The sequence below is a fragment of the Drosophila suzukii genome, chromosome 2R, assembly GCF_043229965.1.
Source record: "Drosophila suzukii chromosome 2R, CBGP_Dsuzu_IsoJpt1.0, whole genome shotgun sequence".
In the NCBI taxonomy this organism is placed as follows: Eukaryota; Metazoa; Arthropoda; class Insecta; order Diptera; family Drosophilidae; genus Drosophila; species Drosophila suzukii.
Window position 1 is genome coordinate 4456013 of NC_092081.1, and position 14969 is coordinate 4470981.

Sequence of the window (14969 nt, forward strand, 5' to 3'; positions counted from 1 at the left end):
ATTAATATTTGACAGGGGAATACAAAACATGCAAATACAAAAAATAAAAAGTTAAATTGATTGACATTTATTTTTTATTTATCTCGCTTCCCAATGCGTATGATTGACGTAGATTGGGTCAAATGCTGTGTGGATAAAAAATCACTCCAATAAATTTGAATTTTGGCCGGCGCCCGACGGGTTTTTTAATTGCGTTGCCATGTCAGAAAATAGTGTCATTCATCAGACTTCGGGGCTGTTACGTTTTTTTTTAGTCGACCGAGGGCTTCACTTTTGACCATAACAAATAAACACTCTTTTTTCACCACTACAATATTGGCGTATCAGTTTGTCCACTTTCTGCGGGCTATCTTTCAATTTATTTGCAAATACCTCTTTTTGTTTGGCTTGTCGGGAACTTTTTAATTTCCCTCTGGGACAGATGGCATATCGTGGGAGGTTTTCAAATATTTTCATTTAATTTGTGCAATTTCCGTCGCTTTTCCCCACTTTCCCAAAAACCCTAGCAAAGTTCACGACATCGGATTGCATTCATTTGGCAGGCGTTGCGAAACGCTTTGCCTTTCGCATTTGCCGGGCGCTTTCTTTTGACATTTTCATTTTAAATTGCATTTTAACCGGCAGTCTGCAGTATCTTTTCCGGTCTGAAATTCACTTTACCCCTCGCCACCTTCCCAGTTCGCCAGATACGTACCTCGGGCCCGCGGCTTCGTCAGCAGCTTCTGCACTATATTATCGTACGCGATGTCCTCGGCCACTCCCGAATCCTTTACCAGCTTCTCCTTGATGGCAATACAAATGTTATGGCGTGCCAGGAGCTCCTCCAGTTCCTCGAAAGCCTGTTCGGGGAGTAGAAACAATTGCAGTGTTTGGCGAGCAATAAAAACTCATGTGATGGGAATGGTAAAAGTGTTTACGCAGGTAAGGGTACTGTGTATTCATTTAAAATGTATGCCGTTTGCACGGTAATCGCTTGGGGGTAGAAGGAGTAATGCTAGTGCTCGATGGAGTACAATTCTTTTTAATGGTGCCAGTTACCTTCTTAAGGATTTACAATTTCTTTGCTTTTCTAACATTATTTCGGATCGATTAAATAAAAGTGTCAGATTACAACTTGTTGGATATTTACGTAATATTTAACTTTACGGTAATGTATAATTGTGACTTGTCACTGGGGACAAATGTTTACGTAGTGACGAATCGCACCGGGAGTATTACAAAAGCAGAGGAATTGAAAATCTGCTGTGATACAATTAAGAACAAGTGTTTATTTATTCGAATGTATTTTTAATTTTCGTCAGGAAATTGTATATTCGGATTCATGTGTGGCTAAGAGGTGTCTTTGTTTAATCTCATACTAAGTTGGCTCTTAAGACGTAGTTTTATTGTGTTGCAGATCTGTTTGACTATCAGTATCTATTAAGAAGCATTAAAATAGTAAATACATGTTTCGTGTACCCACCTTGATGCCGTAGTTGCTCTCCTCGTAGATTATAGAGACGTAGCTCCATCCCATCCGCTTAACAATCTCCACCATGGCCTTCACCTGGTAGTGATCCGAGGGAATGGTGCGGGAGAAGTACTCGAATCGCTGTTTGTTGCTCAGCTCGGGGCTAGTGGAAAAGTAGGATACCTGGTAAAAAAGTGAGGGGTGACGGATTACCATATGATGCTCAAATATTTTCGTTTAGAAAGCCAGAGCATTGGCTGTAAAAAAGTGCTCACATGCGAGCATGTTATTTTTATGTTGCAACCATTTTCACTTTAAGGTTTGAACATTTAAATTTCGCATTTCTACCCACTCGCTCTTGGCTGTCTGTTTTGCAAACACTTTCGTAAGCTTCTTTCCCAGCTTTCGCATCCATATTTCCCCTTTATAAGCTCCCTTCGAAAAACCACAAACAATGCAGAAGTCGAAAGAAAACATCAGATGGTATTACTGGGAAATCTGGTGCTGGGCATGCAGCAGCAAAAGGGCAACTGTGGTAACCTGGCCAAAATCCGGAAACCAATTTCACGCACACATTACCTCATCGGTTGGAAACCAATACCCCAGCCCACAACTATTCTGGCCAAGAAATAAGTGCAATCTTGGAACACAGACGTCGATGGCGAGACAAGTCAAGTGCAAGTGTTTAACGCACTACTTGCTTTCTAATTAAGTGTCATTAGCATTAGTACTTCGTAAGTGTTCTATTACTTGTCAAGTGCTCAAGGCAAAGAGATGACAATGCGCCCCCTTCCAGGTTTTAACCATTGCCTGATTTGCTCATTGGCTTACAAAATTCTCAAAGTGTAATTAAATCAAACCCTTAGCGCAAGACAATACAAATTTACTGTCGTTTTGATATTTTAATAGGCAGTAAACAGACAGATTGCAATAAACAAAGTATCAAAGAGCACTAATGTGGAATGTAAGTACAACTTTGTAACTCATTAAATCATGTAGATAGCAAAATGTAATTTATTATACATTTTTAATTAGCAATTTAAAAACAATTCAACAAGTTAAGAAAATAAAACCTTTGTGTGTTATACATTGAAGTGTTTGACCTAATTAATAATTATATTTAATCGATAAGAGAATTTCCGAGGCAAGACACTGTCAGTTTAACTTCCCTTGCTTTAGTAATATTCGCAAACTATTATTTTCCAGACTTAGATAGGAGATTAAATATTGCATATGCGAACATTCCTAACTGAATTTTAGCCAAGTCCTTCTTATTTGGTCCTCGCCCAGATTTTGCATTGCAGCCAATTTCCGCTAAGCCTGAATGGAACTCACTAAGTCGCTATCGACCAGCCATTTCAATTGCAAAACACACAAAATTTGTTAGAAAGTGCTGTTTATGCGAAGCCAGCCGAGTCCCCGCGTACAAGCCAAATGCAATCAACTGTTTATGGCTGATTTATTAGCTCTTTTCGGGGCGATAGCTGGGCCTGCATGAAACGGCTGTGGCACTTCGTGTGCGTTTTATGGCATCTAGTATACGCATTTCGTATACGTCAACTCTTGGGGAAGGATCTGGGATCTGGGATCTGGCGTCGGGCAGTTGGCTACTTAGTTATTGTCGCGTATTGACTCTTGGCTCCAGCTCACGTAATGGAGCAACAGCACCAGCCACTCAATCTCCTTCAACTTCCAGCACGTGATTCATGCTGGCACTCGGAAAACGCTGTTTTGTTTCCTGAACGAGAATTAATTCGAGCTTGTTTCTTTGGTTACATAAAGTACGTACACCCAAAAAAGACAGGCAATTTTTTGTGTATTTCAAATATTTTACATCACTTTCGTCTATTAACTCCTCCTAACAAACAACCAAACTTAAATCAAACAATTTGTGGAAAATCAGAAGAGGTTTATTTTAATGAGCTTAGTACCTATTGCTTTCTAGTCAGAGCTTGAAAAATATAAAATTAATTTCAGAAATGATTATTGGATTTCTGGTTTAAGGTTCAACAGCTACCTTTTAATATTTTATTTAATATTTAATAAAAAAAAATCTTTATGATAAATGAAGGTTTCCAAAGAGGATGATTGTGCAAGTGATTAGTTATTCAAAAACAAACCACTATTAATGTTCTATGGAGCTTTTATGATAGAGTAAATTTAAATATAACAAACAAAAAGAATGTTCTAGTACATAACACATGTACATTTTACAATTTTTTACTAATGGTAATAAAAATATATATAACATTGTCTTGAAAATTTCTCGGGCTAACCATTTTATGTAAACATTTTTGATTTTTGAGCAGGAAATCAAGAAACACAATGTGTACCAGGGGCTTTTGTAAGTGTGACCGAGCATATTTCTTTTGCAACTGCTGCACTTTGTTCCTCTCGTTGGCCAGCAGGATTCGACTAATTTAGTGGCACGTGCAGACACTTAAGAACCGGTTCAGCCAACCCAAAGTCCTCCAAGCCTTTACAACAGTTAGCATGTGGCTTCTGCGAAATTTTAATTACGAAATAGGAGAAAGTTTTGCTGGTCAAACTAATACACAGATGTAGCTGCGGGCATAAAGCAAAATTTGAACCAAAAACAGAACGGACTCCCTTTTTGTGCCGTGACCTTTTGACTTCGTGCACACAAAGTCCCACAGTTGGCAGATCAAACAATAGAAACTTACCTGGGGAATTCGGAACAACCGCAATAAATTGGCAACTTGAATAGATGTGACCGAGGAGGCGGCCCCCACCACCCCTGATATGACCTTTCGCACTTGCGTCTTGTTGCAATGATATTCCGCGTCATCAATATTGCTGATGGATCCTGGAAGCACAAATAAAAGAAATCGAAGCGTTTAGAGTTTCATTCATTGAATTCAGTTTTATGCATCTGTTAAAGGTGAATTTTTGCGAATTTTGTATTGTTAAAATTAATTTAAATTGTTGTTTGGCCTGCTTTTGCTTTTATGGGAAAATGATTTATATTTCATTCTGGCATTTGATTGTTACCGGCTTTCAGCTGTAAAATTTAATAATAGTTTGGGGAACTTTACTCACACTTTTAATTAAAATTCAAATTATTAGTTTTAAAGATATTTTGTAATATTGATGAATTGTAAAATAAAATTTATGCCGAATTCAACACTTTTAGGTTAAGTAAAAGTAGGTTTTATCCTCTACTCTGCAAAGATTTTCTAGGTTTATAACTTTTTGTTTGCAATCGGACGAGAAATAATTCAAATGATTTACCATTAAGAATCTTGATATGTCTAGGAACTATATAATCATGTTGTAAATGCAGTACATCTTATAACAGCTATCATTATACCTTGGTTTTAATTGTATTGTTATCAGTGATCCCTGATCAAACATATTTTAAATTTAAAGTAACACAAGAAACTGTCTATGAATCATTTGTGTTAACTCGAAAGCACAAGTAATTAAAACTTTAGTTTGAGTTAAAAACGCTCTTATCTGGGCCCATTGAGCCGTTACTAGCAACTTACAAGTTACTGAAAGTTCTCCTTTGCGAACTTTAAAGCTGCCGTGCGAGCACTTTACCCCAAACTTAACCAATCTCCCAAATTGGTGGGTGACCTGCCACGCCCACCATTATCAAGTGCTGCCAGATGCTGCGCTTAAGTACAAATTAATTAACTCTCCGGCGGGATAGTGGCTTTATTTCGCCATACAATCGATGCCTAACTAGATTATTATTAACCGAAATGGGGTGTCTGTGTGGGTACAGGGCGGCACAGGAAAGGGCGTCGGTATAGTTTACGGCCTGCCTAATCCTGTCAATATAATTCAGTGACTTGGAAAATTATATTTTTCATACGTCATACGCAACAAAGACAGGGGCGGTGATGGTCACGGGCAAAGGGGGGCTGAGATAGAGGGGAGCACAGCACGTCGCTCAAATAAATCCTTGCCGCGCACATAAATAATGAAATTATGGAGATTAGAAAGTGTTCAGGGACGATGACAAGGATGCTGGCTCTGTGCCCAATTGGTTATGGATCGTTGGCTGTGTGTGCCGGCCTGAGTGTGTGCGCCCCTTTGTTCGGCCGATAAAAGTAATAAGCGCCATTTTATGTGTCCTTGATCTTGCCTCAGCGCTCCTACGAGCAATCCCAATAAGCCACGCCGTTTTGTCTTGGGGGAATTATGCATATTTAGTTGCCGACAGAGCCCCAGTCTTGCGCCAGGAAATCCCATAATTTATTTATTAATTTAGTTTATTAGCGATGTCTTTGGCGCAAGTTCCCCACTCTGCGTGCGGATGCAGTTGTTCGAGGGGAGAATACATATTTCATACTGCGCAGAGGTAAGCACATATCATCCTTGTACTCCCAGGCAAGCTCTCAAATAACACAAATCCCAGAGATACCGCTGTTTAATTTGGCTGAATAAATTTGTAAACAGTTTCCGCCCCGCGTCTTCCACAGCAAAATAACTGCTGTAATGCAACTGCAACTGAAACTACTTTTACTCACAATGAAATCAACATAAGTTTCAGAACCTGGGGTACACAGCATTTGCATATAAATACGAAAATAAACACAGGCTGAACAACGCAAGTACGCTGAAGAGCACAGCAGCAAAAATTCCACACGAAACAAAATTGTTTTACAATTTATATATCCTTGCAGAGGGTATAATGATTTCAGTCAGAAGTTTGCAACGCAGTGAAGGAGACGTCGATCTAGACGTCCGTCCGTCCATCCGTCCGTCCATCAGTTTTAAAGCTATCGGAATGAAACCATTTTAAGTAGGAACGAGCCGGATCGGACAACTTAATGATAAAGCTCCCATAGGAATGATAAAAATATGTTTTTTTTTAAGTGTAAAAAAATTATAAATTCTTTTTTTGACATATTAACTTCTACTCTGGGAAAATCATTCTTTTTATATCTCAGAACTTCGAATACAATTTAAATCAAATCGGACGAATTCGTCAAACCGCTGCCATAGAAACGATCGGATAATTAATGTCAAAGTAATACGTAGACCGTTATATTTCGATTTCGGTAAACATACACGGCAGTAAATTAAAATGAAACATTATCTTATAATTTTTGTAACTAGTTTATAGTTTTCTAAAAATCGGAAAGCTCCCACGGATCCGATCTGCAAGCATATAGAAACTACGGCGTGCCTAAGTAAGCTTCCTTTCTTGTTTTTATATTTTACTTAAAAGAAAATTATAAATTGGTTTTCGGTTTGAGAATTTATAAAAAATGGGTTCAAAAACAAAAAATGAAGATCGTAAACTAATGGAACAAATACAAACTTTAATAAATTTTGCATATTTTGCGCAACTAAAATAGTTGTCGTATTAAATAGTTAAGTAGGTACAAAAAATTAAATACGACACAGAAAGACATAGGCAAATACTAATTTTTAAAGTAAACGCAAATTTGACATGAGACTCTTTTGTTTTTATGGTAGCTGTAGGGTAGTATCTTGGTTCAAAAAAGTGTTTACATTAATCACGGCGTACCATAATAAAAGTTTGAACTGTTGATCCAGGAGTCTAACTCAAACACAATTCGCCATCAAAGACTTTGGATTATTATTATTATTATTATAAAATATTCGACTATAATGTAAAATTTACAGGCGAACTTAAAATAAGCTATAGCTACGTGGCCTTAAGCTTAAAAACTAGATAACAAATTTCAATATTCATTTCATAACTTCATTTATCTATACGTTTACAAGCTTATTAAATTTCATTAATTATATTATTAAAGCTAAGGAATTTTATTATTTTTTTTATTTGTGGTGCGGTGGGGTTAAATATGGATTGTAAGGGGTTTGTGGAAGTGAAGAGAGACGATCTTATGGAATCCAGATAGGAACATTCTATTAGGATGTGTTGAGGAGTTCTTATTTCGTTGTTGCATAAGGGGCAAGAGGGTCTTGTGGGAGGGCGCGTAAAAAGGTAGCTATGGGTTAGGTTGGTGTGTCCTAACCGAAGACGTACAATTTTTGTAAAGGTATGACGTGGGATGAATAGGTCGGCTTGGAGTCGACCATAACTGTATATATTGTTTTGATCTGTATTGTTTGATTTGTAATATGTATTTGTATGGTTGAAAAGAGAAGACTGTAGTTCCTTATAGTGTTTTTTAATTTGTTTTAGCATATCGGATATGTTTAGGTTGTCGTAGAATGTCAGGGGCAATGAAAAGGCGTTTTTGGCGGTTTTATCAGCAACTTCGTTGCCTTCTATGCCGCAGTGACCCGGGATCCATTTTATGGTTATTTTGTTAAAATTTTTTAACAGAATTTGTCTGATTGTGGCTGGGTAGAAGGAATTATTGGAGGGATTTGCTATAGCATTTAACGCCGACAGGGAGTCGGAACAGATTACTGAAGAGTTTGGTGAGTGTTGAGCTAAAAGGACTGCATTGTAGATAGCAATGATTTCGGCAGAGAAGATGGAGCTATAATATGGTAGTAAGTGCTGTTGGCTTATGTCGTTGGATACTACACTAAAGGATGTCGCGCCTGAAATTTTGGAACCATCGGTGTAGATGAATGTGCTGGTCGGGTATTCGTTTTTGAACTCGAGAAACTTTTGCTGGTAGACTAGTTGTGGAGTGGTGGTTTTCGGTAGTTTACGCAGAGTTGTATCTATCAGATTGGATACGTCCGACCAAGGTGGGTTAATGGGTTTTTTTAAAATGGGTGGTTTGATTGGTAAACCAAGTTCTACGGCGGAATTCAAGGCTCTGTGGACGACAGATGGAATCTTTGGGATTCTCTTCTTTCTTTTTAATATTTTAGTAACTATAGATTTTAGCGGAGAGTTATGGGATAGAAGGATGGGTTTTATAGTTTTGGAGATACAAAACTTGGTTCGGATATCTATTGGCATCATGTTAGACTCGAAGAGAATGTTATGGATAGGGGTGGTTCGAAAAGCACCTAGTGCTGATCTGATGGCAGAGTGGTAAATGCTTTTAATTGGCTTAATTGTGGATGTTGGGCAATTACCGTAAAAGGGTAAGCCGAAGTCGATTTTTGACAAAATAAGCGCTTTTATAATGTTTAAGATGGTGAGGTGATTGCAGTTGAACTTGTTGCTCGATATGCACTTTATTATATTGAGGCGATTTGAGAGGGAAGAGACGAGGCTAGCTACGTGATCTGTCCAATTAAATTTCTTATTAAATGTTATTCCTAATATTTTTAGCGTTTTGGTATTGTCTATTGGTGCAAGTGTAGTGGATATTCGAAGTTGGCAGGAGTGTTTTTTACAAAAATGAAGGTGTTTGCACTTGTTGAGTGAGAGGACAGCGCCTGAGTATTCACACCAAGAGGGGATATCATTGAGGAGGGGGTCAATATTTATTTGTGTGTCTTTGTTTATCTTTTTAAATATGTGATAATCGTCGGCGTAGGCGCAAAAGTTGAATTGTTTGTGGTTAAGGATAACTAGATTTAGTTTGTTAAACGCGATGAGGAACAGAATTACTGAGAGTGGCGAACCCTGGGGAATGCCGTTGTGTTGTGGGCGGGTGAAAGAAAAATGGTTATTGGCATAGACTTTGATTTTTCTGTTGGTCATGAAATTAATGCAGTAATTTATAATCTTAGGGCCGATTTTCCATGACTGCAGTTCGTCGACAACAGTATGGATTCCAATTTTATCAAACGCCTTTGTAAAATCCAGTGAGATCACTGATAAGTGATTCTTCGTTGATAAGGAAGAGGATATCAAGTGATCTAAAACCAGTAGATTGTCTGATATTGACTTCCCTTTTCGAAATCCAGTTTGACGACTATCGATCGAGTTGTTGTAGGAAACAAACCACCATAGCCGATTTGCAATGATTTTGTCTAGCGTTTTAGCGAAGCATGAATTAAGGGATACGGGACGATAAGAGTTTAGGGATGTTTTGTCTGTATTAGGTTTGTGAATAGGTATAATTTTACTAAGTTTGTAATGTTGTGGGATGAAGCTGTTAAATATACTGTTAAAATGATCACGTAGTCTGAGTTTTACTGCTGGGTGGAGGTTCTTTAGCATTTGGTAGGAGACACGATCGAGACCTGGGGACTTTCCTTTTTGCTTTGACAGGGCTATATTGAGTTCAAGGGAGGTGATGGGTGAATCGATTTTTAATGCGCTAGTGGAAGGCTGGTAATTCTGGTGGATGGGTAGAATGTTATTTTTGTGGTGGGTGAAGGTTGCTGAGAAATTATCGTCACTTGATTCGGAGGACCAAAAGGAACATAGTTCATTGGCTATCTCTAGGCTATTTGTTATTTTAGTTGTTGAATTTGGTTGTGAGATGCAATGGATACCGATTCTTGGTCGAAGTCCACAGAATCTTCGAAGATTACTCCAAATTTTGGAGGTCGAAGAGTTTGGATTAATTTCGGAGGTGAATATTACTAGTGAGTTACGTTTAGCTATTTTTATTTCGCGTTTGAGAAGGGCATTGGCTCTCCTATAGTTGATTATGTTCGTGTTGGAGATGTTTCTTCGAAGGATATTAAAGTAAGCGTTTTTTGATTTTTTAAGTGTTTGTAGGTGAGTGTTCCACCATGGTACTGTGCGTTTTGAATGGGGATTAGGTATGCATTGTGGGATAGAACAATTAGCGCTTTGGTGAACTATTCTTTTAAGGTTAGCGGCTTCCTTATTAAGATTGTGGCTTATGGGCCGTTGAAGGTGGAAGTAGTTACTAGCTTCGACGTATTTGGGCCAGTTTGCGTCATCTAATTTGAATTTAGGTAAGAAGGTAGGGGTAGAAGAAGTGTCAAATAGTGTTGTGATGATCGGAAAGTGGTCGCTTCCAAACGTACTTGACTCGATGAACCAAACGGATTCGAGGGCAAGGGTCGCAGATGCGAGAGTGAGATCGACGTGTGTGAGAGTGTTGTGGGTGCTGAAATGTGTGGGAGAACCATCGTTTAGTAGGGTAAGAGGAGATTGGTGAATAAATTGGGCAAGTGTATTTCCTTTTTTGTTATTCCTAGGTGAACCCCATAAGGTATGCCAGCTATTGAAGTCCCCGGTAATGAGGGTGGGGGTAGATAAATCGCTGTATACATTTTCAAGGTTGTTGCATGTAAAATGTTGTCTTGGTGGGATGTAAGAGCAGATTATGTTGAAGGTATATTTGGATTGGATTTTAGAGCAGAGTGACTCAAAGTCTTGTGGAAGATGAATTTCGGTGTGCTGGATTGAGTTGTGTACTAGGATAGCAACGCCTCCAGAGGCATTGACAGCAGAGTTAAGAGTATATATAGTGTAATTGATTGGAGTGGGAAAGTTTTTATAGGGTATTAGGTGAGTTTCTTGTAGGCATATAATTTGTGGAGTGTATTTTTTTATCAGGAGTTGGAGTTGTTTGTAGTGGTTTAAGTAGCCGTTCATATTCCATTGTAGTATTGAAATAGTCATAATATTTAGTTGGTAATGTAATGGCTTAAAGTGTAACTTAGGATTTAGTTTGTTGTTTTTGTAATGGTGGAGTTGACTGTGGCCTTAATTTTGGACCTAGTTAGCATATAATCTTGTTTAACGAATCTTTTCTCTCTTTTGGATAGTTTGGAAGGGTAGATTTTAGTAGTGAAATTAGACTTATCGTTAGTAGGTGGTTGCGAGGTGTCAGAAGCTGTAGCCATCTCTTCCTCGCTTTCATATTGAATTGAAGGTCGAATATTACTGCAGGAGGGTTGATCTGTTCCGTTCTTCTTATTGTCCGTTGTATCTTGGTGTTTGGTTGTTGTTGTCGGCGGTGAAGTGAAGTCTGTTGCGGAGGTTTTTGCGGCTTGTTGTTGCGGCTTGCCATGGTTAGGACTAGCCACTGTAGAGTAGAGGGATCCGTCGTGTTGGTGTCTTGTCTTATAAATGGTCCAGGCTTCGCGGTTGTTTACTTTTTGAATGGCCTTGATTGCTTGGATTTCCTTGTAGGTGATAAGGACAGGACATACCTTATCTCTGGCATGGTGATTGTTGTTGGCTTATTTTCTGTCCGCGCAGTTGATGCAACTTAAGTTGTTGGTGCATGACTCTCCCAGTTCGAGATTGATGTGGGCTGGTTGACTGCACGAAAGGCATAGTTCGGCGTTTTTGCAGTACTTGGATGGGTGTCCGATTCGCAGGCAGTTAAAGCAACGCATTACCGGTGGAATGTAAGTGCGTACTTTAACACGTTCGTAGCCGACGTAAATAAATTCCGGGATATTTTGTAGCGAAAAAGTGATAATTAATAATCCTGTGTCAGTTGGCTTGCGTTGTATAAGCTTGGTAATTTTCCTTATTTCGACTACTTTTTGGGATTTTAAGTTGTCCAGGATTTCCTCGGTGTCGATTCCATTTAGGTCTGGGCAGTATATGACTCCTTTGCAGGTGTTTAACGATCGATGTTCTGAGACTGTTACAGGGATGTCGCCGGGGATCATTTTTAGATTTAAGAGTTTGTCCGTTTGGGTCTGGTTTTTGGTTTTGATCAAAATATTTCCATCTCTAAGTTTCTTGCATTCTTCAACTACTCCTCCAACGGTTACGTCAATGATTTTTTTCAGTGTAAACGGCGAGACCTTTGCTAGGGAACCGTCGTTGTTGTTGTCGGATCGAGCGATAATTAGGTACTTCCCGTCAGGTGCGGGGGGTCGTTTCCAGGGGGGGTCAAGCATTTTTTCGTCTTCAGTTGACTACGCGACGGTTTTTGGCGACGAAGACAGTAGTTGCTGATTTGAATTGCTGATAAGAAATCAATAGGTAGGCGCGGGGTCGCGGGGGGTGGTTCGATTCGGAAGATTGAAGGTTTATTACTTGAGAGAACACAAGAATGACACAACCGTTCGTATCGACTGCCGAAATTGAACTGACTTTGGATTAATTTTCCCTCAAATTAAATAAAAGTTCTTCCCATTTGATACACTGAACATTCTTCACTATTTCGAGTAGCATTGTCTTTGGTTTGTTGAAAAAGACTTAGACGATACTTTATACCATTGTTGTATATAATTCACTATATATTGAACTTGTCTCAGTATGAACAATGCAAAGTTAAGCCACTTTTTTTCTGTGCCCCCTTAGTAATACCTTACCTTTGATAAAGTCCACGGCCATTTCAAGGCCATACGAGTCCTTATCGCAGTCGTCCAGGATGTGGGCGCCCAAGGTGATGTTGGGCAGCAGCTGCTCTCGGTTAATCCTGTCGATGGTGAAGAGCATGGCCTCCAGGGCCTGGATGCCGCCCTGGGGCATGATGGGTCCGCAGGTGATGCTGTCCTCGCGCGAGTGGACCATCATCAGGCCGCCGAGGATCACGTCGCCCTCTACAATGGCCTCCCGCTTGACGGGCCAGTGCCTCTGCGGCTGGGTGGCGTACAATCGATCGTTCTGGAAGCTCAGCGAGTCCGGCAGGGATCTCAAGAACTTGCCACCACCGTCCGCCGAAACCATCGGCAGCACCAGGTTGAGGTTCAGGTTGCTCAGCGGCAGGTGGCGCCCGCGATGTCGCCCGGAGCGCGGCGCCGCCAAGTCAATATTACCATAGCGCTGGTAGTCCTCCAAGTCGAAAAGGTCATCTGACAGGCCTCCATTAGCCCGCGACGGGTGCCCGCCGTCCGGCAATGGATCATCGCTGGCGTAGTCCGGCGACTGCAGGTGGTTCACCCACTGGTGCCACTGCTTGCCCAGCTGCTGCTCCCGCTGCTCCAGCTCGAGCACCTCGTAATGGCTCTGTCTGTGCCTCCTGCCGTGCTTCCCCCGGTGGTGCTGGCGATGATGGAGGTGCTGGCAGCCAGGATGATTGCTCCTGCCACTGCGACTGTGACTGCGGTGGCGAGTGGGCGCCACCCCGTCGTCCTGCAGCTCGATGTCGCCCACCACCTGGCTCTCGGCCCGCAGGATGTGACAGGTGGGCAGGACGACCAGGACCAGCAGCAAACAGATTTGCACGGGCCATTTGATGTCGCAGATTGTTTTCATATTGGCCTTGGCTGCGGTTTTTGACGCGATATATTTCTCTATTTTAAAGTGCCCGGATTTGGGTCGGATATGTTTCGGATTAGCTCACAGTTCAATTGCTCTTGGCGATATGTGGTACGCATTTTGGGCTTTGGTTGCGTTGATTTCTCACAATTTATGGTTCTTTTTCCGCTTTTGCATTTTGGCGATGTCTGCACTCGCAATTGGGGGGATTTCGTATTTATTGTGATTTGGCAATAAATATTTCCAACCAGCCGTTCCGCTTCAGATTGTTTGGGTTTACAAAGTTATCGTTCACAAAGCTTTTATGTTAATATCTAATTTAAATAATTGGTGCGTTTAGAACAAATGTCACAGCAAACTAAAAACGTTTCACTCTTGTGCTTTGATAGTTTAGATTGTTAGAAATTGTTTTCATACTGGAAATGTTTTTGCAGCTTTAAATTTTGTGAGTCACTTTGAAGTTAATTGCTAACTTGAACATTATTTCATTTTATTTGAATATTTTGTGTTACAATTTGGTCCTTGTCATACATTTAGCTGGGAGTCATTGTTTCTAGCGTACAAAATTGTAACTTTTTGACGAATGGGTTCCATTAAAAGTACCAAAATATTTTCTCTGCCAACCGCAGCCCCCAAAGGCATTTGGCCCCCAGAACTTAAATAACTGTCAACCTACCCCGATTATTGGGCTGCGATGGGCGTGGCCCAAGGGCATTTGCCCATAAAAATGATTGCCTGAGGTAAATTAAATTTGCATAAAATTTTACTCTCCGCCGCAAGTCGGGGAAAATGCAAGAAATCCTTTGCCTTGGGTAGTGGAAAAGAAGCGAAAAGTCGGGCTCGCCGGAGGGTTGCCAACGGTAATTAATCAAATTGTTGGCGTCGTAATGAGCTTGTCGGTGGTCCCAGGCCCCGATGTTTGTCCCCCAGCCACCTTTCACCCACTCCCACTCTTACTTCCCCCACTGTCACTTTCCCCGCCCCACTAATCAGCAAACGCGTTAACGCCACTTTAGACAAGGCCTGCAGTTGGAGTTTACAAAATTACTTATCATCAGAGTAATCAGCGGCATTATCAAGGTAACCCGGAATGACACCGGAGGTCTATGGGTTAGGGGGTGCTCCGATTGGCGGGTCAGGGGTTGGGTGGGTGAGCGGCCCCAGTCTGTCAATGTCGCGCTGTCGCGAACCACTCGGCTTGCAGCATCTGCGCCTCGGGCTTTCGGGACGCATCGAATAATGAGATTGCGTTAAACAAATGGTGCTTTCCCTTTTTATTGCACGTAATAGACACCGGCGGCTGCTTACACGCTCGTAATTTATTTTGATTACATTTGTCGTCCCTCTGTCAGTGGCCCATCCGGAACTGCTCTGCCTGTGATTCCGGGCATCACGACTTTGTAGGATATATCTTGTTTACCTAACTGAAGCAATAGGCAATTCATTTGAGAAGTCTAGACTAAGACAGGAAAACCAGAGCTTCACTCACTATTACCGACTGTTTAAACGTTCTAAAAAACAAATATTATTGTATAAGTTGCAAAAATT

The 14969-nt window shown here is 40.6% G+C and overlaps 1 protein-coding gene across 3 annotated transcripts in view; it reads right to left on the bottom strand.

Moving 5' to 3' along the window:
• mtt (mangetout) overlaps nt 1–14969 on the bottom strand; it is a 99507-nt gene that overhangs the window by 12627 nt on the left and 71911 nt on the right. For 2 of the 3 annotated variants that reach the window (XM_065863332.2, XM_017087417.4), the window contains exons 3-5: nt 4135–4277; nt 1463–1633; nt 695–839 (exon numbers count right to left, since the gene is read on the bottom strand). In XM_065863332.2, the coding sequence (XP_065719404.2) occupies nt 695–839; nt 1463–1633; nt 4135–4277 (459 nt within the window). Of the gene's footprint in view, nt 1–694; nt 840–1462; nt 1634–4134; nt 4278–12532; nt 13736–14969 lie in introns of all 3 variants that reach the window. The other variant, XM_017087418.4, reaches the window with a different exon arrangement.